Source organism: Myotis myotis, unplaced genomic scaffold (assembly GCF_014108235.1).
Source record: "Myotis myotis isolate mMyoMyo1 unplaced genomic scaffold, mMyoMyo1.p scaffold_m19_p_16, whole genome shotgun sequence".
Taxonomy (NCBI): Eukaryota; Metazoa; Chordata; class Mammalia; order Chiroptera; family Vespertilionidae; genus Myotis; species Myotis myotis.
In genome coordinates, this window is record NW_023416320.1 from 24,316,160 (window position 1) to 24,343,979 (window position 27,820).

The 27,820-nt window shown below is 42.6% G+C and overlaps 1 protein-coding gene across 1 annotated transcript; it reads left to right on the forward strand.

Moving 5' to 3' along the window:
* Positions 1–2,715: 2,715 nt before the first annotated feature.
* On the forward strand, positions 2,716–27,408 carry MAL2 (mal, T cell differentiation protein 2). Its single transcript, XM_036338132.1, has 4 exons — positions 2,716–2,956; positions 17,276–17,446; positions 22,078–22,233; positions 25,089–27,408. Exons 1-4 carry the CDS (start codon positions 2,825–2,827, stop codon positions 25,158–25,160), a joined length of 531 nt encoding a protein of 176 aa, XP_036194025.1. The 5' UTR covers positions 2,716–2,824; the 3' UTR covers positions 25,161–27,408.
* The last annotated feature ends 412 nt before the right edge of the window (positions 27,409–27,820 follow it).

The following is a 27,820-nucleotide window of genomic DNA, read 5'->3' on the forward strand; positions in this document are numbered from 1 at the left end:
GTAAGTTTATAGTAAAGTACAATATGGGAGGCAACCCCTGGGACTAATATAAGCATCTCTACTATAAAATGCCTTCCCATGAGCACAGGGTGAATAGGGAAGTCAGAAAAGCCAGAAGGGGGCCAATGTGAGAATAAGGACAGACAAAAAGACTGGAGGCCAAGGCACTGAGAATGAAGGGGTTAGATGAATAGGATGTAGTCATCAGAGAGAATGTCAGCATTCAAGAGAATGGCAGTAGCGAAATCCCAAGTCATAAGGTGGATCCAGATGTTGTGCAGCAAGATTGTTGAAATTGTCATGAATATGGACGTTGACATTCCAAACAATGGGCTCCAAAGGAAGTCTGTGAGCAAGGTAAGAGTCATCCTGGAGGTCAGTAAGGCATGGAAACAAGATGAATAAAGGAAGAGCAAAAAGGTGAAACTGTTAAGAGCGCATGCTCAATTGTGGGAGGAAGAGACAGAATGGGGAATGGAGTGTCGATGAATGTTTTTCTTCCTTTTTTTATTTTGAGAGAGAGAAAGAGAAAGGGAAACATCAATTTGTTATTCCACTTATTTATGCATTCATTAGTTCTTTTTTGTATGCACATGTCCTGACTGGGGATCAAACCCTGCAACCTTGGCGTATTAGGGTGGCTCTCTAAACAACTGAGCTATCGCGCCAGGGCCTTTATTAGAATGAAACTGGTATTATTAAGAGAAAACAGGTTTGGGTAGTGATCTTAACAGGAAAACTATACCAGGAAGGAATTAGTTTACAAGCAAATAATATGTTACAATAATAGAAGAGGCTTGATGACAGTTGTTTTCATTCCACTGGTCATTGTGGAAGCATGCAAAAGAGGAAAAGCAGGATGGTTCGGGATGGTCAGGGACACACAGTATAGCAAGGAGCATGCTGGAAGGGATACAGTGAAAATCTGTCCCCTTAGTGGCAATTTTAAGGCATAATTGAGGCTCTTCTGGGTCATTAGTACTTATAGGAACTCCAAAGTCACTTTAAGTTATTCACTAAAATTGGGGGGGGGGGGCATTATAGCTACTGACCATCTCCATAATGAATTCTTTGTAGAATTCTTCCCTTTGAAGATTCTGTAGGTGCTTATTGAGCAATGTTAGGCAGAAAATAAAACAGACAGGGAGATTATTCCCTACCAGGTGGGGTCTGAACACAGAGAGGGTTTACTGATGAAACAAATCAGTTCAGAAAACTGTAAATGTCCTATTAAGTAAATACCACACATTAAAAACCAGAAAGGGATGACTAAGAGGTGGAGAAGATAGATAGGAGGTGTATTTTCAAAAGGTTTCACCCACACCCTGTCTTGTGGCTTTTTACCCTGATGCTGCCACCACACCTATGAGTTTCGATCATTAAGATAATAAAAAGGTAGAATGACTAAAATCTGCTGAATAGCGCATAGTGGTAAACACAGTCCCTCAAAGGCTAAACCTGACAGACAAGATCAGTATTCCATTTGGAGAATGTCTGACGATGTTAACTAATATTTTTCCAACCTTGTCTACGTGTGTGTGTGCTGGTGTGTGTTGTTTTATTTTCAGCTGATCTTGGAGAATATTAATCTCATCTCCTTTATTTCACTTACAAAATGTTGATGTTAAAAAAAAAGGATAAAAATTGGAATACATTGGGACAGGGAATTCAAAGTACACATAGACTTTTTAAAAATTTATTTTTAAAATTTTTCAATTACAGTTTACTTTCAGTATTATTTTGTATTGGTTTCAGGTGTTCAGTATAGTGGTTAGAATCAAAGTGTTCCACCAATATTTTCAATACCCGCCTAGCACCACACAGTTATCCCAATATTGTTGGCTATATTCCCTATGCTGTACTTTACATACCCGTGACTACTTTGTAACTACCAATTTGTACTTCTTAATCCCTTCACATTTTCCACCCAGTCCCCCAATCTCCCTTCCCTCTGGCAATCACCAATTCGGTTGCACGGACTTTTGAAAATCCCTTTTAAGTAAAATTAACGATTAAAGTTTTGTCTGCAAAATATAACCTCTACAATATCATACTAGTAGGTACACAAAAACGTGGTATGTGTGTAAAAATTCAAAAACTAGCAATTCAAAAACCATCATATCAACTATCGTTTAAGAAGTGTTACTAGGTGCTACTAATATCATGTAATTCGGGCATCCATACTAGGTAGACACCCTTATCCCCATTTCACAGGTGAGCACATCGCACTACTGGCGCGCCAAGCAGCAGTTACCTGCGGTACATCCGCGGCCTACAGGTGAGGGAGCTGAGCCATCTGACTTCAACGCAACACTGTGCTGCTGTTTGAAACTTCCCACCTAAAAAGAGTCCCATTTAAAGCAGGTCCGCTCCGAGTTTTAGGCGTGACTGGTGACCTTGATTTTAGAGGAGCTGTGAGTGTTGGGGGAGGACCAGTGGAAGAGAACAGGTGGAAACTAGGAAGAGGGACGGGAAGAAGGAATTAAGGAGCTCTGCGTCGGGGCGGGGTGTTGAGAGGCTCCGGGAGCGCCGGGCACTGGGGCGCGGAGGAGAAGGGAGAGCGCAGCAGATAAGCCCCGCCAGGTGGAGGCTGCACCTGCGCACGTGACCCGCGCGGGCGCCAGGTGGTGGCGCGCTCACCTGGACTCACGTCACGGGGCGGGGCCCGCGAGGCCCAGGGGAGCGCAGCCACGCCCCCTCCCGTGCGGCGCGCGGACCACGCCGACCGGAGCGGCGGCGGCGGCGGGAGCCCGGGAAGTGGAGGCGGGCGGAGGGCGGCAGCGGCGGCGCGCGGAGACGCAGCAGCGGCAGCGGCAGCGGCAGCATGTCGGCCGGCGGAGCGCCTGGCGTGCCGCCCCCGAACCCCGCCGTGTCCTTCCCGGCGCCGCGGATCACCCTGCCCGCTGGCCCCGACATCCTGCGGACCTACTCGGGCGCCTTCGTCTGCCTGGAGATTGTAAGTGGGGCAGCCTCTGCGCCGGTGGCGCCTGGGGAGCGGGGACCGGCCGCGGCATCCCTGGCCCCCGCGCTCCTCCTCTGCGCGCGCCCCTGACCTTTCCTGCGCGCCCTTCCGACTCCCTGACGGCTCCGACGCCGCCTGAAGCGGGGCGGCGGCGCTGTGGCCCGGGCCCGCTGCCTGGCACCTGTTAACGCGGGCACCTGCGCGCCGGCTGGCGATTAGAAATGGCCCCGAGAGGGCGAGCCGGTGGCCCGGTGGGACCGAGGTTCGGGGACTTGGAGAGGAGAAGGGTGTTTGCGTTTGAGGGGTTGGCGGTCAGAGACCCCGGGCGGCTTGGCCAGCGGCCGCGCTTGGCGAGAGCCAGAGCAGGCGCTCTCGGCCTTGCCTGTTGCTAACCTGCCATTTTGTTGGGTGGTGCAAAGGTGTAGCGATGACTGGTGACCAGGAGGCTGCCACGCCGTGGAAAGCGGGGCTGAAGGTAACAGGAGAAAGAGGAGGAGGTTGCAAACTGGGGCACATCCCCTGCTTGCCATTCGGAGTGCCCTTGGCATTGGCGAGAGGAGCGGGGCTCAGGAGGCAGGGCAGGGGGAAAGTGAAGCGCGGAAGGTACCCTCGGCAGTTTCCAATCAAGTGGGCGTGAGGCTGTGAGGGAAACGCACACACAGAGCTGTCAGGCTCCTCTCTGCCTGCCTTTGCGCCTTCGTTCTTCCTCCTGGTTCACCTGTACAAACCCAAGCCTCCGCGGCACACCTTGCTGGGCCCAAGTGAAGGGGAGGTCACCTGGCTCGTAATGCAGCCTTGCTGGGCTGGAAACGGAACATGTTTAAAGGAATGTTATGGAGTTGGGAGCTTTTTGAAGCTTGTCGTGGACCAGGGGAAATCTTGCGAACATGAATTGGGCAACCCAGAGTTGCATCATGCCCAGAGAACTACAAATAGAGTGAAATGTCAGCGCCTCTCTTGCGGGCTGGTTTTGTTTGCTCGGTTTGGGCTTTTCCTATCTCTCCCCCTCCTTTTGAGTTTGCATAACCTGGATTTGGGTCGCTTCGGTTTCCCTTTTGTGCTCCTGGGGCTGGGACACCTTGTGAGCATTGGTTTTCTGCCCTATTATGTGAAGGTGGGTAAGTTAAGTTTAGCTCAGATTTGAATCAGGAAAAGGAGATGTGTGAGTTCTGTGACATCAGTCATCGGATCGTGACTGCTAGGCTAGGGGAGGCTGGTTTGCGTCTGAGCCCAGTTCAGAAGCATGGAAATGCTTTGGGGGAGGCGCAGGCATCCATGTGAGAAGTGTGGGCAGTGGATGGCGCGGTGCACCGCTGTGCGGAGGGAGACCCGTTGAGAACAGTGAAGATCTGGGGAGAAAGGTTGTGCAGGTTCTGGGCTACTTTAATTCCATGTTCTCCAAACTCCAGTTGTCCGCATACCTTTTTTAGGACTTTTTTTCCCTATCCACATGCCGCTTGCACTGTACTAGAATTTACAGAATGTTCACTTAAATAGATTCACACTCTAAACTTCAGTACCTACCTTAGCTTCATCCTAAGCAGTAATATATGTGAATTCTCAAATTTGATGTGCTGGTTATGTTTTTTTCTAGTATTCAAATATGTAGTTAGGTATTTACACATGTATGTATATATGTAAAGATATATGCAAAGAAGGCTAATCCATGTGCCATCAAATCAAATTCCAGCTCAAGAATCACCTGTGGACATGTGACACTTGCAAAAGCACTGCCCAAATCTGAGCGGAGGGAGAAAGGAGTGGGGAAAGTTCATCTATTTTCTCTCCCTTACCCTCATATCTCTTTATTTATCTAGCCCAGTGGTTCTCAACTCTTGTTGCACTTAATTACTTGGGCAGCTTCTAAAATACTGTTGCCAGCCCAGATTAATTAAATCAGAATCTCTGTGGGGGAGCACCCGCAGTCCGCTAGGTTTTTTTAAAAGCTCCCAGAGGTTCTGATGTGCAGTCCTAGCTGGGAACCACTGAAGGGGATCTTTATGGGAGTTCTATGGACAAGTCAGCTCCCTCTTGCAGATGAGCGTTCTCTCTGCTAGAATTTCTACTACTCTCCATCCTGGGAGGGACCCCAGACTCAGAAGTATTCAGTTCATTCCTCTAATCTCTTCATTTCCACCGGCTTCTTCCCCCAAAACACATCGAGGACCCTTATCTCGCTGGAACAGAATCCCCTCCAAAAGCCATTTCAGTTTACTTTCACTATGGCCAAGCATCTTCATAGTTTTAAATCTTAGGCCTCCATTACCTCTTTTGCTTGAATTATCAACCTCTCGCCTCCCCATCCCACATCCCTCAAAAGTAAAAGGCCCATAATAGCCCAAGGAAACTAGTGACTTTAGAGAAACAAGAGACTGCACTGAAGCCAAACTTTGGCTCCTTGACGCTCATCCACCCGCACCATGTGGAGATACTGGCTTACATGCTTTCAGAGAGCAGGGACGGAGGCCGTCTGGGTACGCCTCTACTCAAGTGCCCACCCTGAGGAGATGCACAGATAGGAGCTAAATAAACACTTTTGAAGCACCTTGGTCCCTGCTTTCTTCATTTCCCTCTCAGTTTTCTGACTCCTTTCAGGGGCTCCACCTGAGGAGGCTCCTCTTCACAAATTCCTCACCCTGTTAATGAAATGTGAGATTTGCCAGGAGCAGCTCTAAACTCTAGGTCAGTGGTTCTCAACCTTGGCTGCACATGAGAATCACCTGGGAATCTTTTCAAAATCCTGATTTCCGAGCCTCATCCTCTGGAAATTCTGTTTCTTTGTTATGGGGTGGGGCCACAACATTAGTAACAAAGAAACAGAATTTCCGGAGGATGAGGCCCGGAAATCAGGATTTTGAAAAGATTCCCAGGTGATTCTCATGTGCAGCCAAGGTTGAGAATCACTGCTCTAGGTCAGTGGTCGGCAAACTCACTAGTCAACAGAGCCAAATATCAACAGTACAATGACTGAAATTTCTTTTGAGAGCCAAATTTTTTAAACTTAAACTATATAGGTAGGTACATTGTTATTAACTTAATTAGGGTACTCCTAAGGCTTAGGAAGAGCCACACTATAGGGGCCAAAGAGCCGAATGTGGCTCGAGAGCTGCAGTTTGCTGACCACTGCTCTAAGTAATCTCCTTTTTGGGGACCGATTATTTTAGCCTCTTTTGGTGTTTCTGGATGTCGCCACATCTCTTCTTAATTTTAACCTTTTCAAATTCATTTGTCTGTGGTAATTTCTCTATGTCCTATTGCTGTCTGAAATGTCACATGTGAAAACAGCATCACTAAGCTAATGAAACCACAATCTTGGAGTTCAGTTCTCACACTAACCAGTAACTTTGTTCAAAGAATTCAATCCCAATCTCCCTTACTGCACTCTATTCACAATCTCTCAGGGGGAAGCCATCTGTTGGGAGATATTTCAGAAGATACAAATAGTGCCCACCTGCCCTGGCCTGTGTGGCTCAGTTGGCTGGGCGCCATCCCACGCACTGAAAGGTTGCCGGTTCGATTTCTGGTCAGGGCACATGCCCAGGTTGCAGGTTTGGTCCCTGGTAGGGGGCATGTAGGAGGCAGCTGATAGATGTTTCTTTCTCTCTTGTGTTCATTTTCTCTTTCTCTCCCTTCCCCTCTCTCTAAAAATCAATAAAATAAAATTAAAATAGTGCCTGCATAACACCACTGAGTAGCTTCCTGGGCAGAGGATACTGCAACCTCACATGCATGGGGTGGTCAGCCTTTCATTTTTGTACTCAGCTACATTGACTAATGCATGCTTGCCATAAAGTGTTTGATACTAAGTTGGTTTTGCAAAGTGAAGCCTTTTAGTTAGACTGAAAAACAAAAACACCACCTTCAAAAAGTTATCACTTTTAAATCTCTCCGTGTTTCCTGAATTAGGTGTTTCTCATCAGGCGTTTATTGGTTAACTGCTGTGTGCAATGCACTTTTCCAGGAGCACAGGTGTGTGTACTGCCTTCCTCACCTCAAAGAGCTTACACCCTGGTTAAGAGGGTATGTACAGAAATACCTACCGTTCAGGGAAGAAAGGTGTGGGCATGGGAAGTGAAGTACAGCGGAACATCTTCCTGGCTGGCCTCTTTATAAGAAAATGACATGAGAGCATCTGTAGCATTAGGCTGAACGAGATATTTCGGGTCTCTGTACTCAAATAGCTTACCTTGTATAATGTACAAGAAAGATCAGACATAACAGTGTTAAACACGAAAAGAACAAAGGTCATTGAATTCAGTGTTTTACAGTTTCCGTGTGTAGAGAACCATCTACATTTCCTGAGACATTCATTAACGTGTCTCTTTATGGGAAATATTTTAGGACTCTTATTCACATGCTTCTAGCTGTAGTGTTTTTGGATGCCACAATCATTTTTATTTATTCAACAAATAATTAAGGATCTGGTATGCATCAGGCCTTATTTCATGCTCTGGGAATAGGATGATTAACATAGCTCCTGCCCAGAAAAGAAATTCCTGTACAGTGAAGTATAAAGTCAAGGAAGAAATACAGTGCTGTGTTTGAAGTGATAAAAGTGGTTATGAAAAGCACAATTGGTAAACAGGGTAGAGAACATCTGGCAACTGGGAGCGACAGCAGAGGCAGATTTCATGGAATGGTGCCATTTGAGTTTAGCCTTAAATGAAGTGTAGACCTTCGATAGACAGAAAAAGTAGGAAAGAGAATTCCAGGGAGAAAGAAGGCATGAGCAAACCCCAGAGGTTATAAAGGCCATGGTATGAAGGTTCTGGCAATGGTTAGGGTTTTCTGTCTGTTTTCACATGACTGATGGGAAGGTGGCAGAAAAAGAAGGGAAAAGAGCAGATAAGGTTCACATTGTTGATTTGCCGAGAAATGATAGGCCAAGGCAGAGAAGGTATTCTGCCCGTGATGGGGAGCTGCTGAAGGGCAGGGGCAGACCTGGTCAAGCCTGTGTTTTAGACATCTTTTTGTGGTGGAGTTTGGTTAGAGGCTGTGAGGTCAGGTAAGGGGCTGATTGCAGTGATTTGGATGAGGGATGATGAGACCCTGAAGTAGGACAATGGAAAGAAGCAGCGAAGAGAGAGATTTGAGGCTTAGGAAGTCTAGCAAGTATGTGAAGTTTGACATGTGCTGAAGTGATATTACACCGAACTGTAAACTGCCCCTCAGAGGAATTATTGGGGACATGGGAGGAGCAAATGTTAGTGAAAGGATGATGGGAGGGAGGAGCTGTGGAGCAGACAGGTGTAGTCATGCAGCTAAATCTATGGGAAGGATTTCAGGTTCTCTTCAACCTAAAGCTTTGCCTTTAGTTGGACTAACACATGAGTGTTTAGATCCGTAGAGTTTTCCCTTCTTGCCCAGAAAATAGATTTGGGGAGCAAAGGGAAATTGTGTGTTTGCAGGAGTGAAGAGGGGCTAGCCCTGGGTATGGTCCCTCTCTAAAAGGGGTTTCATTCTATAGGTAAGACTTTCCCTTTGCCTCTGAGTTAACACATCTTCATTCCTGTGAAAAGAGTCTTTAAAACTTCATACAGAAATAAACCAATGGCCCTGCCAGGGATTACTTTCAGCAGTCATTGGCTGACTGGCAGCCCGGTAAGAAATGTGTAAGAACTGAAGTATGGAAAACTTTAAACCAAGTTGTGGAAAACCTTGACCTTGAGCTCCCAAGTAAAAGGTAAAGGAGAGGAGATTTGTTCTGTGGAGCTCTATAGAAATGTTGTACCTGGCAGTAGGCGCCATGGACATGGCTTATCTACTTACTGATACGGATGAATAGAAAAGACTGGAATGATAAAGGACCAGGCTGGCGTACCAATACCAAGCACCTGCAGGACTTAACAGACACGCCTTGATTGTTCTGTTGGGCAAACTGGACAGTGTGTGTAAATATTCTAGAGAAATTGGCTGGAGCGGAGAAGGGCAGCCCTCTTCAGTCCTGTCCAACTCTTCAACTGTCTTGATTCTTCTCCAGGAATTTGTAGTGTGACCTGATTTCCTGTGTCCTATTTTATATGAAAAGGGCCATGTCCTTTCATAGGCACCATATATGACATTTTTAACTTTTGTGTAATAGTTTTCAGAAAGGAGGGCGATAAAGAGGCAGGAAAGAGGTATGCTTTGCACAGTTCTTGCTGACATCAGGGCCCTGGCGTGCATGAACATTTTTAACCTTGGCGATAACTAGTTACCAACAAACACGAAAAGAGGATTTTAAAAATCAAGGGAATTTTTGAATAAGAATAAAAAGGAGCCAGAACATATTTCTCCCCTGTAGTATGTGCTTTCCATTACAAGGTGAGCATCAGGTATTTGAGAAACCAAAATGAAAGTTTGGGTCACATGGAGAGGATGAAAGTATAATTCTTTATAACATCCTCAAACATATTTCTAAAGCTTTCAAATGTAAATCTGAAAAGCAGACCTCTTTTGCATTAGGCTATTTTATACCTAGGCCTCTTCTATATATGTGATTTCTCATTGCTTCCCAAGACTTATATTGTTTTTCTTTCCCTGATTAAAACAAACAAACAAACAAAAACTCCTGCTAACTTGTACCTCTAATTCAGAACTGTACCAGGGCTAGTCCTGGACCAGTTTGGATGAAAGTCAGCTTGGTGGGAGAACAGATAGGGATTAATGGAGGAGCGCAGGAGGGGAGGGGAAGGGAGAGTGATATGACACAAGTTCCAGTGGCAATTGCAGCAGAACAGGTAAACTGATCAAATTTGGGGCCTGAAGAAGATTGAAAAGGAGGTGTCATGAGTTCAACTAGCAAAAGGTGGCAACTTCTCCATAATTTTCCACTCTAGTGTGCTGAGATCTTGTACCAGGCGATAGGCGTTGCCAATGATAAAACTTGAAAATTGAGAAGTACGTGTTTCTGCTTCAGTAGATACATGCCTATTTTCGAATACCCACTGTGTGCCAGGAGGTGAGCGAGGCTTCAGACAGCAGTGTGTTCCTAGCATCCCCACCTGCACTTCTGGAGCGTTTACTTCTAGAGCCACTTGTTACACACGCTGGTTGGTTTCCATTCATTTCAAGTTGAGTGCAATGGAGCATCTTCTGTAGAAAGCACTGCCCTGGATTCCGAGATGCTTAAGGCGAGGTCACCCACTCTGGCTGCACAATCCAGTGAGTGAAACACACAAGTGTGCCCAGGATTTCAAACCAGTGGGTTGTAAGCTTGGAGTATACACACATCAGTAACCATGGCAGCACCAAGGGATGGCACCCAGCCACGGAAATCTTTCTGGAAGACATATCTTTCTAGAATACATGGAATTTAGTTATCCAGCAAAATGTTGATGGCAGCATGACCAGTGTAATGGACTCTGTGTGCAGGGGATAAGAAACAGGCCAGAATGCAGAAAACAAAGGGTCGTAGGGAAAGGAGCATTGCAGGGACCAGGTGAACTTGGAAAGGGAGGTAGACAGCTGTGTTCTCTAGTTCTGTTACCACTTGACTGCAGTCACATTGTGAATGAATTTACTTTCATGGGCTACCTGTAAACACATCTGTCAGTTATTGTATCTTATCTGTTGACTAAGATATGTTCCCAGTTTATAAAAAAAAATCTTTTGGAATACAATTTGTGTATTAAATGGAATTCATTGTAGGTCCTCTGTTTACTAGGGGATCAATTGTCGAACATATTAACCAGTTCCTTCACCATGTGGTTTCATTATAGGTATACAATAAATGAGCACCCATTAAAATAGGAGGGGTTATTGAGTCTATAAGGTATGGAGGGCACCACAGATCCTTTGTGATTCTGATGAAAGTTGTGGATTGTGTCCTCAGAAAAATTACTATGCACTTATCTACCCATTTTGATATCATTTCAGGGAATCAACCTTCTCCCCCCTCCCACCAAGCCAATCTATGGCAAAAGCCCTGCTCTAGATGAACGCTAAGATCTGAGGGAGGCAGAATAGCATAATATTGAGATCATAAGCTCTGGAAGCCAATTGCCAGGTTCAAATCCCAGGTCTAACATTTATTAACTGTGTAAGTTAGGGCAAGTTACTAATGGCTCCCTACCTCAATTAACTTACCTGTAAAATGGGAATGGTAATTATCTGTCAGTGTTTGTGAGGATTAGATTGGTACAAATAAAACAACATTGCTTGGAACATAAGAGCTCCATAAATGCTAGTTAATATTTTTGTTATCCTCATTAGCTTCACCCTCTTACTCAAACTAACTCTATAAGCCAGACTGGGAGATAATATTTTTTTCCCTCTAGGCTCGCTGGTTTGTTGATATTTACTGCTATAAAGTGATAAACTACCCAATATGTAAGTAGTAGGAGAATTGGAAAGAGAGGGTTATATGTTATTTACAGAACATTCTAAATAATGAAGTATTTTTCCTTCAGGACAATTGAACAGTCCTTTATACCTACACATTTTACCTTAACCTGTTCTCATTCCAAACATTGACTGAAAATAGGTCAGAGTCGGAATTGGCCTGTTTACTTGATGAATAATAAGAGTATAATAAGATGAAGGTGTCAAATTGGTCTGAAAATTATTAGCTAAGATGTCGGAGGGCAGGTTTAAAAGCAGGCTATTAGAGCCCTAGCCCATTTTGCTGAGTCGTTGAGTGTTGGCCTGCAGACTGAAGGGTCATGGGTTCGAATTCGGTCAAGGGCATATACCTTGATTGCAGGCTCATAGATTCCTGACCCTGTGTGGGAAGCAACTAATTGATGTGTCGCTCTAGCCTTGATGTTTCTCTCTCTCTCTCTCTCTCTCTCTCTCTCTCTCTCTCTCTCTCTCTCTCTCTCTTTTCCCCTCCCTTCCATTCTCTCTGAAAAATCAATGGAAAAAAATGTGCTGGGGTGAGGATTAACAATAAATGAATGAATGCAGGCTATTAGGAAATAAGTTACATTTGAAAGGAAAGGGGGTATTTGCAAAGAGAATCCTTTGGAGACATAAGAATGCCATCCAAATAGGAGACAAGTTGAGAAGTCTGTAGTCCTTCCAGCCAGAATTACAAGAGTCACTGTTTTCTCAATGCCTTCGTTTCCCCCTGGCTCATGTGTTTTAACCAGCACAGAGTTTCTAGTGGAAACATGTTTTAACTCCAACTCTGAGGGCTCAGGTCAGTGTGATGTGTGGATGAGCACTTGCACAGTTTTCCTGTGGGAAGGAGGCAGCCAAGTCTCACCCTTCTGGCCTGCAGGTGCCAAACTAAAGTGAGAAGTATATACTAAGCCACAAAGGAGAGCGTTCTTTTAGGGATGTGTAGCAATTTAATAACTGCACTCAGAATGTAATTGAGCACTTAAGGTGTGTCCAGGTACACCTACAGGGGAGCTTAGAAGGTTAGGGAAACAGCCAGGGGAGGGAAGGCTGAAACTCCTTCTAGGAAACCTTTGCCTTTGCATGACCTGCAAGTCGGGGTGTCTTTTAGTTAGAGCTTGAGGCTCGGAGTCATGAGCCCCAACTTAGTTCCTGAGAGAAAGTTCAGAATGTGATGCATTTGGTGTGAGAGGATGGATGATCACTTGCTGTGGTGATCTTTCACAAAGCAAGTCAAATCCTTATGCCAGACACTTTAAACCAGTGGTTCTCAACCTTGGCTGCACATTAGAGTCACCTGGAAATCTTTTTAAAATCTTGATTTTCTGGGCCTCATCCTCCGGAAATTCTGTTTCTTTGTTATGGGGTGGGGCCACAACATTAGTAACAAAGAAACAATTTCTGAAGGATGTGGCCCAGAAATCAGGATTTTAAAAAGATTCCCAGGTGATTCTAATGTGCAGCCAAGGTTGAGAACCACTGCTTTAAACTGTAGTGAGTGCTGTCTTCAGTTAAACCTCAGTAAACCTGGAAAAAACAAGTTTTGAAAAATGTGATACATTTGGGAGTTTTATACATAATCAGACGATTTTGGACACCAAAGAGCATTGAAAGGCAGTGGCAGACAGGAAGTCAGCACTGGTTCTGGGTCCAAGATGAGAACAGCATGGGCGACGTGGCCTCCCACCCTTCGCAGTGGGTGTTCCCTGCAGTTGCCACCACACTTATCAGCTGGTCTCCCTCCGACCGGAACCATTTTTGTGCTCTGCTGTTCATCTCTGAAAACAAGGCTTCTCCAGAGTGACGTCTACTGAGCAGATACTGACCGTGACCGTGTGTTTGAGCTTGGCAATTCCCAGCATTAGATGAAGAGAATATGTTGTGCATTAGTAATGTCATTGAAAGAATTTATTTATTTTTAATATATTTTTATTGATTTCAGAGAGAGGAAGGGAGAGGGAGAGAGAGACAGAAACATCAATGATGAGAGAGAATCACGGATTGGCTTAAGGGGCCTACTACATGCTCCCCACTGGGGATTGAGCCCACAGCCTGGGCATGTGCCCTTGACTGGAATCAAACCTGGGACCCTTCAGTTCACAGGCAGATGCTCTACCCACTGAGCAAAACCATCTAGGGCATGAAAGAGTTTTTTAAGGGGGACCAGGTTGGGAAGCTCGGGAGCAAAGATAGCTTTTGGCAAAAGGAAACCATGAAGAAGGGGAGAAATAATTGTGTCAAGGCCCTAGTGACGCCCGTGTGATAGTGTTACAATGAGGCAGGCGGGATCTCCAGAGCAGGCTTAATTATGTTCTCTGGCCCATCCTCCCCCTTCCAAAGCTACTGTGGTGAGCAGGACTTAAATCTGAACTTCCCAGGATCCCTGACCGAGGATGCAGTCTATGCTTATTCATATGCCTTCCTCCCTACCTGCCCTCAGTGCACACACCACAGATGGGTAGCTAAATCTGTTCTTTTCACGTAAGCACCGCACTTCCTTTCCAAGCCTTTGAGGTGTGGGAAGGGCTGTAATTTTGAGTATGACAAGAACAATTCATCCTATGTCACATTAGCATCCCCTGTCAAAGCCCTGCTCTGCCTGGAAAGGCTGCTTCGAACCCTGCCTCCCGCCTGCCGCCGCCCAGAGTCCTCCCAGCACATTCCTCTCCAGCCTCCGGAGCACACTGTGTGGAGAGCTTTTTATAGCTCGCTCCACAATCTGCTTCTGAATCAGATTTACTGGTGTCTATTTCTCCCTTGTTTGGAGCTGCTGTAGGTAGAGCCTTGCCCTTTTTTTTCTTCTTCTTCTTTTTTTCTGGAATATCCTTCTGTAGTGCCTGACAGTAGATCTGAGGCTGCCCTGTTTGAGGTCCTGTCCAGTTTTAGGAAATATTTAGTTCCAAGGGATCAGATACCCTCTTCTTCAGAGGTGTCAGTTTATCACAGTTCCTATATCATATGATTATGCCCATCTGTTAGAGTCTGCCTGCCCCTATTAAACAATGGCCCATTGTTCTTTATTACCCTTGGTACTTGTACCTTCTCAATAAATGACTTTGAATTAATAGATAGTTAATAATGATGTTATTCCTTAAATAGTATTTAAAATAACATGGGTTATTGGTAGTGGAAGAGGAAGAAAAGGCTACCAGGAAGAAAAGGCTGAGAAAACAAACAAAAGATTTGAAGATCTTATCACCATCAAATATTTATTAAACAGTACGAAGAGTAGAAAATATTTTACCGGGATCACTGTATCTTTCATAGCTTACTAATAAAGTTGTGGTTAAATTTTTTAATATGCATTCATATTCATGACTTAGGTTTACTTCATAAAACTGTCAGGGTTGTTTGTTCATGCTTGATTTGATAGTAGGACTTGAGATATACCACCACAATTAGAAATTTATTAGGCTGGTGCTTTAATTATCATTGCTCAAGTGATAAGTTATTATGCTTTTCAAAATGTTTTTCAAAGTAGTAATGAATTATATAACTGGGCCTTCATTTAGAAACTTGAATTAAAGCCTGTGTTTTTAACTTCCAGTGACTTGTGCAATTGGGATATTGTCTAGATACTTAAGAAGCGAGACACAGATGATTGTTGGTTTTTAATATCTAGAAGTCCAACTGTTCTTCTGTGGGCACTAGGCATTTATTTGTTCACTGAGCAAATATGTAAGAGCCTTGTGCCTGCCAGGTACTCATGCTTCTGTGATGTCATCTGTGGGTGTGGGAGGCGACAGGTGGGGGTGGGGTTGATTCCCAGTGGTGGCCTGTCCGTGTCTTCAGGGCAGGTATATAGCTTAGATTTTTGTGTTTCAAAATCTAGCACAAGGCCTGACAGTTAGGAAAGGATTATCCCGCAGACTAATAAATGGCTTTGGATGTGGAGACACACAAGGCAGCCTGCTGCCAAGCAGGTCTGATAATGCGACTGGACTGGAAGCCAGGACATTCAGTTACAGCATTTCTCATCAATGTAACATGTTCACAGTTACCAACATGCCCAGAGGACAGGGGTTCCTGAGCATGGGTTGGACTCTGGAACGAATGCCTTTTTGGATCATGAGCTATCCCAGATGAGCGGTGAATGGGAGTTTCTCAAATACACATGGGGGAGGGAGTGACATTCTTGGCCAGCGTAGGTCAGCCACTCAGACATGAAAGAGCTTTATCTTTGGACTGTGGGTTTTGCTTTTTCTATAGTGTAAAATGTGAGAGGCTTAGTGACAAGAGACAAGGATGTAAAAGACAGGTTAGATCCTTAAGGGGCCCGGCATGCCCTGCCAAGGATGCATAGCCATAATGGCTTTAGTGGTCGTGTGGAGGAGACCGCCGCTGTTAGATCCATGAAACACACTGTCTTCACCCCCTAACCCTTTCTCCCCTGTGTTCTCTCACTCACTCCTAGTTGTCCAAGTCAGAAAGCTGAGTATCCCGTGTCTGATCTTTTGCTGTCATGCTCACATCTGATCCAATAAGTGCCCTGAGTCTGATTTATACTGTTGGTATAACAGTCTCCTGTGTGGTCTCTAGCTCCATCCCTTCCTCTCCAGTCTATGTCACACTCTAGCCAGAGAGAAACTTCTAAAGGTGAATCTGGTCATGCTAGTTCCTGCTCAAGATGATCCGTGGCTTCCCATTGCCCGTGGGTGAGGTTCACGCCTTCATGTCACCTTCAGGACCTTCAGCTGGGTCTCCAGCTCCCTAGGCTAGCTCTCAGCTCCCACCAGGTCCTCTCAAGACTCATCTCCTGCCCTGCATCAGCCTTCTCTCCACCCACCTTCCTTTTCCCCCCAGCCCTGTTCTTTGGGTTGTTGCTTCCATCGAGTATTTTCTGACTTTTCAAATCTGGATTTAGAGCCCTCATTGTGTGGACCCACAACGCTCAGATTTTGCCCAGTTCTGACGTGTATGCAGCAGCATTTTAATCACTTGCTTAATTAGCTCTTTGCTGTAAGAGACTATGAATTCTGTGGTGGTGGAGACCAAGTGTAGCTTGTTTATTCCTAGAACCTGGCACAGCACCTGATGGGCAATAGGTATGTATTAGGTCTGTGACTGTCTAAAGCAGCTGTCGCCAACCTTTCGGACCTCGCGGACCACCGGTTGGCGACCACTGATTTAAAGTACCTATTTCCATGCCCAGCACATAGGTGATAGTGTATTTTATTGGTTACCATTATGTACGGCATCTGAAACTTTTACTCTCTATATAGGCCAGTGATGGTGAACCTTTTGAGCTCGGCATGTCAGCATTTTGAAAAACCCTAACTTAACTCTGGTGCCGTGTCACATATAGAAATTTTTTGATATTTGCAACTATAGTAAAACAAAGACTTATATTTTTGATATTTATTTTATATATTTAAATGCCATTTAACAAAGAAAAATCAACCAAAAAAATGAGTTCGGCGTGTCACCTCTGACACGTGTGTCATAGGTTCGCCATCACTGATATAGGCAATAATTTCACATGAACAATTTCCTGATAAGCGTTGAAACATGGCCATTCAAAGTTATGGCTGATCTTTGCTGATAAAACTGAGATGTGGCGAGAGCAGAGCCACTGTCCAGTGGTTTGAAGAGTAACACCACGAAGAGGTGGAGACCAAACAAAGATGAATTTGTAAAAATGGTTACTGAAAAGGAAAATGCTTAGGAGGGCAGTAGTTAGAGAGGCAGCAGGTCAAAGGGAATCTGTTCAGCTGGCGGAAGAACACGGGCCTGTTCACAGGCTGAGGACGGGAGTCCATGCAGGCAGGTGCAGAAACAGGTGTGCAGTCGGATTGGGCTTTCGAGTCAACGTGCAGGGCTGGCACCTGAGGGAAGAAGGGGTCTCACATCATGATAAAGAAAAGAAGGTGGGGCGGGGATTCGGGAGTGTGTGCGGGGGCCTGGGGAGAAGCAAGGGTCATGGTAAGAGTGATGCACGCGCATTCTGTTCTGTTGCCCAAACTTACTGCCATTTTTCTTTTTACCCATTAGCTGTTCGGGGGACTCGTCTGGATTTTGGTTGCTTCCTCCAATGTTCCTCTACCTCTGCTCCAAGGATGGGTCATGTTCGTGTCCGTGACGGCTTTTACCCTTTCCCTCCTCTTCCTGGGGGTGTTCCTCTCTGGCATGGTGACTCAGATCGATGCCAACTGGAATTTCCTGGTAAGGGATTTTTAAGTCTTTTTCCAGGAAAATGTGGGAAACATAACTATCTCATTCTGTCCCAAAATGCCCGATCTCTGTTCTCTCTGTTGCCGCTCAGGGAGAGAAAAGGTCAGACAGCAGCGTCTGCTTTGCCCAGCTTGTGAGATCCCTGTGCTGATAGAGCGAAGCAATCTTTCTGTTGCTCCTTTATGAGTTAGATGACCTTTGTTCACAGTTCACACAACAAATAAATTGGATTGTAGTTATTGAACAGATGCTTTTGACAGGCTCTGTGACATATATCTTGAAATTTTCCACTGATTTCTGTTTCAGATATTAAATATATATTCTTTTCAGAAAACAAGTAGCTATATATTCTGCTCTCCGAATATTTAGGAAAATAAAGGGGGAGATGATTTGTATTTACAGGCATAACTGAGAGATGTTGCAGGTTTGGGTCCAGACCACCACCATAAAATGAATATCGCAACAAAGCCAGTCACACAAATTTTGTGGTTTCCCAGTGCATATAAAAGTTATTTTTGCACTACTTAGTGTAGTTTACTTAGTGTGCCAATAGCATTATGGCTAATAAAAAATGTATATGCCCTTAATTTAAAAAATACTTTATTGATTGAAAATGCGAGGGTTTTTAATTGGCCTAATTTTAATATTCTTGTGTCTCATGGAAAAAGGAGGCCGAGGATGGGGAGAGAGTGAGGTACAGCCAGAGCAGAGCATACAACATTTATAAGTCTGCCATCTTATATGGGTGCAATTGATGGCACCCCAAAACTAATGCAATAGTAACATCAAAAATCACTGATCTTGCCCTAGTGGATGTGGCTCACCTGGTTGGCATCGTCCAGTGCACAGAAAGGTTGCTGGTTCAATTCTCAGTCAGGACACATATCTCGGTTGCAGGCTAGATAGCTGGTAGGGAGTATGCAGGAGGCAGCCAGTCAATGTTTTCTCTCTATAACGAATATAACAATGAAAGAGTTTGGAATATTGTGAGAATTACCAAACTGTGACACAGGGACGTGAACAAATGCAGTGCCAAGTAGTGCAAAAATACTCAACTCAGGGTTGCCACAATCTTCAATTTGTGAAAAGCACGATACCTGAGAAGTGCGATAAAGCAAAAGCACAACAAAATGAAATATTACCTGCGTTTTCGATTCCTGTGCTAAAAGGTCAAGAATTGGTAAGTTTTAAGAAATGAATTTGCAACCAGCACAATTTTGACAGTACGACACCATTAAATTGGATCAATGTTTCCCTTTTTTCTTGTAACACGGGGCGGGGGGGGGGGGGGGATGCCTCTTTCATACTTGTGGTTATTTATTCTCTCATATCTCAGAATGGCCCGGTGGAGCATGAATTTCAATCTGTGGTGGACATGCTCTAACAGTTCATGACGAACCCACCTTTGATTTCCATCCCACAAAGGTGTTTAGAAGCGTAAGTCAGGCCTTTAGTCTGGTGTTGTATGTGCCCCTTTCAAGTGTAGCAGCACTTTACTCAGCAGCTTTAGGACAGCTGTTAGAGGAAATTTGTTCTCGTCTTATTTGTAGAGCATGATGAGGGCTGTCATCCCAAGTGTTATCAACAGCGAAGTCTAGTGAATGTGGCTGCCTGCCTAAAACCAAATGGCAGGGGTTAGTGCAGCCGTGGACAAACTACGGCCCGTTTGAAATGAATAAAACTAAAAAAAAAAAAAAAAAGACCGTACCCTTTTATGTAATGATGTTTACTTTGAATTTATATTAGTTCACACAAACACTCCATCCATGCTTTTGTTCTGGCCCTCCGGTCCAGTTTAAGAACCCATTGTGGCCCTCGAGTCAAAAAGTTTGCCCACCCCTGCGTTAGTGTAAAGGACAGGCTTCGAGATTAGACCTGGTTCACTTGGTAAGTGTGTAGCCTCAGGCAAAATAGTGAACCTCTATAAACTTCATTTTCTTCCTCTATAAAATGGTAATAATCATACCTACCTCACCAGATGCTATGCAGGAATCACGGAATTAATGTACTATATTATAAAGTGGTCAGCTTTGTGTCTGGTTCATAGGAAGAGATCAGTAATCATTGTCATTCCTCAGACATGCTGAGGCTTGCACCAGAAATCTTTAAGAGTCCTTGAGTTTCTTAGGTTGCTGGTGCAGTGTGCTCTGACCTTTTTGCTTTGATTTCTCATTAATGATGAGAAAATATTTCTAGTAATTGGTCAAGTGATGAAGATCAAAGGTCCCTATTTAAGTTACAGGTAGATGCTTAATCTCCTCTTTCTAAATGCCTGGCTTTCCCATAATATGTATGAAGGAATCAGTGTCCCTAATATTGGTAAGCACCACCAGGCTATTGTAGTATCAGGCTCAAGGATGATATTCAACAGTGTGTATCAGTATAGCCCTACCACTGCTTTAGTACTAGTTAATACAGTCATTGCCACAACCTACTGCCTTTTCCCAATGGTTGTGACCTTTATCACCCTAGCCCCGTGGTCGGCAAACCGCGGCTCACGAGCCACATGTGGCTCTTTGGCCCCTTGAGTATGGCTCTTCCACAAAATACCACGTGCGGGCGCGCACGTACAGCGATTGAAACTTCATGGCTCATGCGCAGAAGTAGGTTTTTGGCCTGGGCGAGTCTATTTTGAAGAAGTACTATTGATATTTGGCTCTGTTGACTAATGAGTTTGCCGACCACTGCTCCTCTGGGACTTCCTGGACCTGCTACCAGCCCAGTAACTAAAGGGTTAATTATTGGAAAAGCACTGAGTCTCTAGGATCCTGCAGGGCCCAGCCTTCTAATTGGTCAAAGCATATTCCTCATGAATGTTTAAATAATTTTCCAGTAACACTCCTGATTTTATTAGACATATGTCCATACCACCCTTTTCCTTTTTGTTCATATTGCCTTATCATTGGTATTGAATACAACCATTCATACCCTTTTTAATTTATTAGGTTTCCTAAGAAGTTAGAAAGACCTACCTACCAATCTGTTCTATAAGTAACCTACAAAGGTTATCCTGTGATTTGTTTTGTCTGTTTTTAGCTGATTATTCCATACTTAAATGCTTGCCATGTTTAGAAATGGCTCAGTTTTTTTTTCTCCTCTTTTGAAATTTTCAACATACTCTGCCTTTTTGACCACCTGGTTGCTTTTGATAGGTTTTGTAATATATCTTGTAACCCTCTCAGCCATGCATATCATAGTGTTGTCACCAGACGGTAACAATTTTAAATTGCTACATTCTAGAATTGTTAGACATTAATTGCTGAAAAAATAATTGTTTCCCCCTGTGATAATGGTTTAATGTTGCCTATATACCATTCATGAAAGAAGCAAGAGTGCATTTTGATAAATAATTTTCTAGAAGTATTTGTTTAGCATATTAACTAAAATACTTATAGCCTCTAGCTTTATTGATCTTGAGATTAAATTAGTATGGTTGGTAGAAATGGTGAAATAAAAATATAATATGTAGCCGAAACCGGTTTGGCTCAGTGGATAGAGCGTCGGCTTGCGGACTGAAAGGTCCCAGGTTCGATTCCGGTCAAGGGCATGTACCTGGGTTGCGGGCACATCCCCAGTAGGAGATGTGCAGGAGGCAGCTGATCGATGTTTCTCTCTCATCGATGTTTCTAACTCTCTATCTCTCCCTTCCTCTCTGTAAAAAAAAAAAAAAAAAAAAAAAATATATATATATATATATATATATATATATATATATATATATAATATGTAATAAAAAGTGGACTCTGGAAACAGATAGACCTATGTGGGCTTGAGTTCTCCTCCCCAAGGTTCATCTTTGTGTGGCTTTGAGACAGTCGCTTAACTAAAAAAAAATTAAGAAATTTCTTGTGCACAAACTGAAGATAATAGAGGTTGTAAGGATGAATGATAATGTAAAGTACCTGGTGTTGGGAACTCAACAAAAATACAAAGCAATGTGTTGATGCATTAATTCAGGTAAAATGATGTGAATTTTAGTACAATTGTGCTTTACATTAATGCAAGCAATAGCTTAATAACAGTTGAGTTTTATATGAAAATTTCTTATACTTTTTGTAGAAGTATATGATTTTTTTTTTAGAAGGTTGGGAGATATGTTATTGAATTCTGTGATTTCACAGACCTTCTGTATCTTTTAATGCATAGTGTGACAATCTAACAGATAAAAATAATTGCTAAAAAATATAAAATGCTTAATTATAAAATGTGTATATAACTATAATATATTGCAGCAATAGATCTTATATAGTTTTTATATAATAGCTATAACTTAAATGCCATTTTACATTTTAAGGACAGCATATGTTATTCCCTTTTATGTTATGTTAATTAAAATTGATCTCTATGGCACCTTAACATAAACAAAAATTATATACTTTATTATAAAACTCAATAGGCCAGAAGGTTTGCCACTGTGCCAGTTACATTGGGGCAGTTGATTTTCATTTGGATTCTAATAGCTTGACATTGCTAAAGCAGCCAAAAGAAATGGCTAATGTAGTCTAAGACTGATTCAAGTTCTAATCTTCCTGAACCTAAACTTCATCATTGAAATAAGGAACAGAAAAAATGTAGACGATTATTTTTAATTGTAGACATCTCTCCTTTCCCTCCTCTTTCAGGATTTTGCTTACCATTTTACAGTGTTCGTCTTCTATTTCGGAGCCTTTTTACTGGAAGCAGCAGCCACCTCCCTGCATGATCTGCACTGCAATACAACCATGGCCGTGCAGCCACTCCTGAGTAATAACCAGTATAACATAAATGTAGCAGCTACAGTAAGTATTTGATGACTACACCTTACCCGCACTTCCCTTCCACTGTCAAGGTCTCCAAGTAACTCCTCAGGCAACAATAGTATTTTTAATAATATCTGTTAGCATTAAACATATAATAGCCGTTTATCTGTACAATAACCTTATGAGCAATGTACTGTTATTACCCTGGTGTTGTGGATGATGAAACTGAAGTATACAAAGAGGTTGACATTCATGTAAGTTTAGAACAGTCAGTGGCAGTGGTTGGCTTTACACAACAAAGTCTACTTTGTAGAAAGAATTATTGTGCCTTTTACTTCTTGTAACTTCAGACCTGGTAAGGGAGATTTGTTCTTCAGTGTGCAATACCTAATTGTAATTCATTTGAATTCACTGAGAGCCTACCACGAGGCAGGTGATTTGCTGGCAGGTGATGGGACAGGGATGCATTAGGCACAGTTCCTGCCAGTGAGGGAAGTCCAGGTGAGTGGGGAGGTAAACATGCCAGCCATCACATAGGTGGTATAGAGGTGAAATGCCATCCATGGGGAAATTTTTTGAATTGTTTTATTGTTCTTAATTCATGTACTTAAATAAGTTTATCATTTTGTATCGACATTGACATTTTAAGGTGACAGGAATCTAAATTATTCCCTTGTTGTATCTAAATCTCTTGATAATTAATGACTATATAGCAAGTGGTTAATTATAATAAACAGTCCAAATTCCCCATATAGCCATTTAAAATATGTCTGGAGCTATGCTGTCCAAGAAAACTTTCTAAAATGATAGAAATGGTCTATAAATGCACTATCTAATGTGGTTGCTACTCATTAATTTAATAATTATATTTAAAAAATAATAAAACACACCAAAGAGGTTGTACTTGGTGACAGATACACAATTTACGTTTAAATAGCCACGTGCAGCTAGGAGCAATTGGACAGCACAGGTCTAGAGTTAGGGTTTCAAAGGGTAGAGGACTGATGATTCCAAGACGTACTGTCCCAAGTTTCTGTTAGGATCGCCATAGTTTGTTCATGGTCTGCAATGAACTAGACCCCTGGTCGGCAAACCGCAGCTCGCGAGCCACATGTGGCTCTTTGGCCCCTTGAGTGTGGCTCTTCCACAAAATACCACATGTGGGCGTGCACGTACAGTGCGATTGAAACTTCGTGGCCCATGTGCAGAAGTCAGTATTTTGTGGAAGAGCCACACTCAAGGGGCCAAAGAGCCACATGTGGCTTGCAAGCCACAGTTTGCTGACCACTGAACTAAACTGAAGGTAGCTGTGAAAGGCTTATTGGTCAGTGATTATTATCCTTTCTTTTATAAGAAATATAACTATATAACTGTTTTACTTAATGAAATCTTACTTAAAACCCAGTAAGTGTGGAAAGAGGGGCTTGTATGATGCCCATCTTTCCTTCTCACAGAGCCACCTCTATCCAACTCGTCATCTCTGAGGTACTTTCATAGGATCCAAAGATCACAGTTAGGAAACCACTATTTTTAACAAAGTTCAGGGACTCAGAATTGACATCTATTCCCAGTAGATTTTCCTTTACTACTTCCATCCCCTCCTTTTCAGTGGTGCAGGCTAATGCTCATTATATCCTTGGATCTGTGAAGTCGCTGCATATTGATTTTTTTTTTTTTGTAGTTCTAAGATCCTACTTTCATAAGAATAATAGGCACTTAAGTACTTGATTGGAGGTGGATATCTCTAACTTTTCACTAATATTCCTTTGCCCTAAGAGCTCAGTTTTCAATCATAGTGTGAAGTCTGTTCTGTGACTTTGTCCCTGTTATCCTTCCCTTTCTCTGTCTTCCTACGTGAAGCTGCCTTAGCAAACCTCTAAGTGCTTAAAGTCCCAGTGTACTGAGTTTTAATACTTAAATGTATGATCTATTTATTCATTTGTGACATTATATTTAATCCATCACTTTTCTTCTTTCAATATAGCTTAAAGAGAGGAAAATTCCAGTTCCCTAATAGATATCAAAGGTCATTCTCATTCAGCAATGTCTGGATTAGAGACGTACCAGAGATATAACCGGCTCCATCCCCAGGTCCTGACAGTTGGACTTTCCTTGGCTGTGAGATCACTATATGAACAGACACCTCATAATGAATTTTTGAATACCATATTGGGGGTATCACAAATACTTAATAAGTGATTCCCTTATGTGAGCAAAAATGCTCAACCTAAGGCTGTCTACAAATGAGAAAATTATTAGAGGCTAGAATCTTTAAAAGAAGGGTTAATGGTGTAAGGCCGTGGTTGGCAAACTGTGGCTCGAGAGCCACATGCGGCTCTTTGGCCCCTTGAGCGTGGCTCTTTCTAAGCCTTAGGAGTACCCTAATTAAGTTAATAACAATGTAACTACCTATATAATTTAAGTTTAAAAAATTTGGCTCTCAAAAGAAATTTCAATCATTGTACTGTTGATATTTGGCTCTGTTGACTAATGAGTTTGCCGACCATTGGTGTAAGGTAATAAAACAGTTGTACAAATCAACAGAGAGATGAATATGGCACTAGCTTGTGTTCTCAGTGCTTAGAGCATCGGCCCATGGACCGAAGGGTCAGGGGTTCAATTCCTGGTCAAGGGCACATGTCTGGGCTTCAGGCTCAATCCCAAGCCCTGGTTGGGGTGCCTGCAGGAGGCAACCAATCGATGTTTCTCTCTCTCTCCCCCCTCCCCCATTCCATTACTCTCTCTTGGAAAGATCAATCGAAAAAAATATTGTCAGGTGAGGATTAAAAAAAAGATGAATAGGAATGGCTTTCATAAGTGTGGAAGTAAGAACGAGTGTTTTCTTCAAGTCAGTGTTCTAACTCTGATGAGAATTGTTATTTCCCTTTTCTTAGATTTTTGCCTTCATGACGACAGCTTGTTATGGTTGCAGTTTGGGTCTGGCCTTACGAAGATGGCGACCGTGACACTCCTCAGAAGCGCACTGTCTGTGTGTTAGTATCGTTTGTTACTTCATTCGTCTGATCAGTTTGGATGCCGTTTTGTTCAGATATAACAACAGTCCAAAAGCTGTGTGTTTAGTAAGTGGAGAGATTCTAAGTATGGTTTTGGTTTATTTCATTATGATATTAAACAGAGAAATGGCCTTTAATTTTACATAAGTCTCTTTTTCTATTTCTGTATATTTTATGGATATAAAAATTTTGTCTTTAAAGATATTGTTTATAAAAATGGGTATCTCTTTTGTTTAGTTGCTAAGTCATGTGAACCTTAATTTTGATAGGTAACTAGAACTCCCTAAAAAAAAACACCACATATTAAATAGGCTTCCCACTGAACTCTATCTTTCAGTGTAAAACAGGTTGGCATTCTTTTTCTATCATGGTCCAAAGCATTTGAACAAAAATTATGGCATTTGAGAATTTCTTTTTAGATCTTAGCACAAATGGTAAATATTTTAGGCTTTGTGGCCCATATAGTCTCTGTTACAACGACTCTCCTCTGTTGTTGCTACATGAAAGCAGCCATAGATAATATGTAAATGAATGAATGTTCCCATAAAACTTTATTTACAAAAGCAGGCAGCAGGCTGGAGTAGGCCTGTGGACTGCAGGCTATAGTTCACTGACCTCTGGTGTAAAACCTTAGCTATGTGTCCTGTATGTTATTGAACTGATCCCGAAAGGTATAAAGCTAATTAGAGAAACCCCATACTTTTAGTCTCCTTATGCAGTCATCACACTGCCTTTGTGTTAATGGTCAAATACTTACCCTTGAAGGGGTGAATAGTTTCTCAAGCTAATTCAAGTAGCTTCCTGAGTATAGGAAAAAGTAATTTATGAACTGAACAATAGTTGCTTAATCAAACTTAGGGTCTCCTAACACCTGAGCAAAACTCTCATCTGGCATCCTTAAAATGAGATCTCCAGACAGACCATTAACCACTACTGGGTTGGTTTCCAGCTACCTGTCTTACTTTGGATTTATTTATGCTTCAAAGTACAGCTGGTTTCCCTGTGCATGAATATACGAATATTTGTGTGTGGGCATGTGAGGCTTTACCAAATAGAGCTCTCCAAAGAGTTAACTTTTTATATGTTTTACATTACTTTCGGAGTTAAATCTGAGTAGATTAACTATAACTTAAAGTTGTAGATACTGACATGTTTTGAAAATAGCCCTGAGATCAGTGTTGTTTCTGCATTGGTGACAGATACACAGAATCCATTTTAAAACAACAGCCATCATAAAACCTGTGTCTGGTGGAAATGCACAGGAAAGTGGTGTAGCCCACCTGCAGAGCCCCTGCTTGTGGAAAGGTGCCAATGGCTGGAGTGGGAGAAGTCGGGCCCCAGTTTCCCCCACCCCCACTCTCTTCAAACAAGGTACTCATCTCTTGCCCAGAGAGGGCTACCTCTGGGAAAAGAGGACTTTGTGATTGTTCTGCACTTTCAACCCTTTGCTTTTTGTGGCTGAATCACCCCGTACGAGTGCCATGGATAAATCGGGCTATTAGATTTCATGGAGCATAGAACAATCCTGAATGAGTAGCATGATCAATGATCAAACACTGTCTGTGTCCTAATCCCCTAGAAGAAGGAATCTTATTAGAGTCCTTTTGTGATGTTTTTCTAGTGATAAAGGACACGTTTCAATATGTGGCAAGAGGATATCAGTCGTAGGACTTTATACTCCTGCTATATCTGTTCTATAATATCTGACTTCCTTGGTTTTTCTAGCGCCATACCACACACCTACACCTGTATTATGAATTGTATATTACTAAGTCATAAATGTGCCATAAGGATATATAATCCATTCTGGTCTGAATTGTTTAATTAGTCTACTAGGTTTAGTCGTGAGATTTTATCTTCCAGAGTATAACAGGTCCGTGCTTGGTGGCATTAACTTAAATGATTTCACGAAACTGCTTGATGGCACTTTGTAAATGGATTGCTTCTCGATCATGAAGAACCAAGACTAAAACTCATCTAACTGTGAAAACTTAGATTTGCAGATTAATTGTGTTCTAGATTTGTGAGTTGTGTGGCAAAGCACTTGAACAAAAATTATGGCATTTGAGAATTTCTTTCTAGAGCTTAGCTCTAAAAATGAGAAAGTGCTGGTTGGTTTTAAAATCTGGTAACTCCATGATGAAAAGAAATTTATTTTATAAGTGTTATGATGCTAATAAAGTATTCATTTGATAATCTCTTTTGGTCTTCTATTTTTTTATTCAATTCACTTTGAGATTCAGTTAATCTTTTTTTCTTTAATAAAGGTCAAAGAGGTATATGTCTGTGGAAGTAATATTATAAAGGAAGTTTCTATTTCTACTCTATTTTATTTAAAAAAGCATTTATATAATGATTAATATATGCCTGGCAGTGTTCTAAGCAATCTTTTTCTAATATTAGCTCATTTAATCCCCATCATGGAAACTCTGGGGTCGGTACTGTCATCCGTCTCATTTTAAAGATGGCAGAAGTAAAACACAGACCTTAAGGAACACCCAGGGTCATGTACCTAGCAAGTGGGAAAGCTGGATTTTGAACCCCAGCATCCTGGCTCCAAGTCCAGGCTTAATGACTGTGTAGTCCTCAGTTTTCCCAGATTTCACATATTT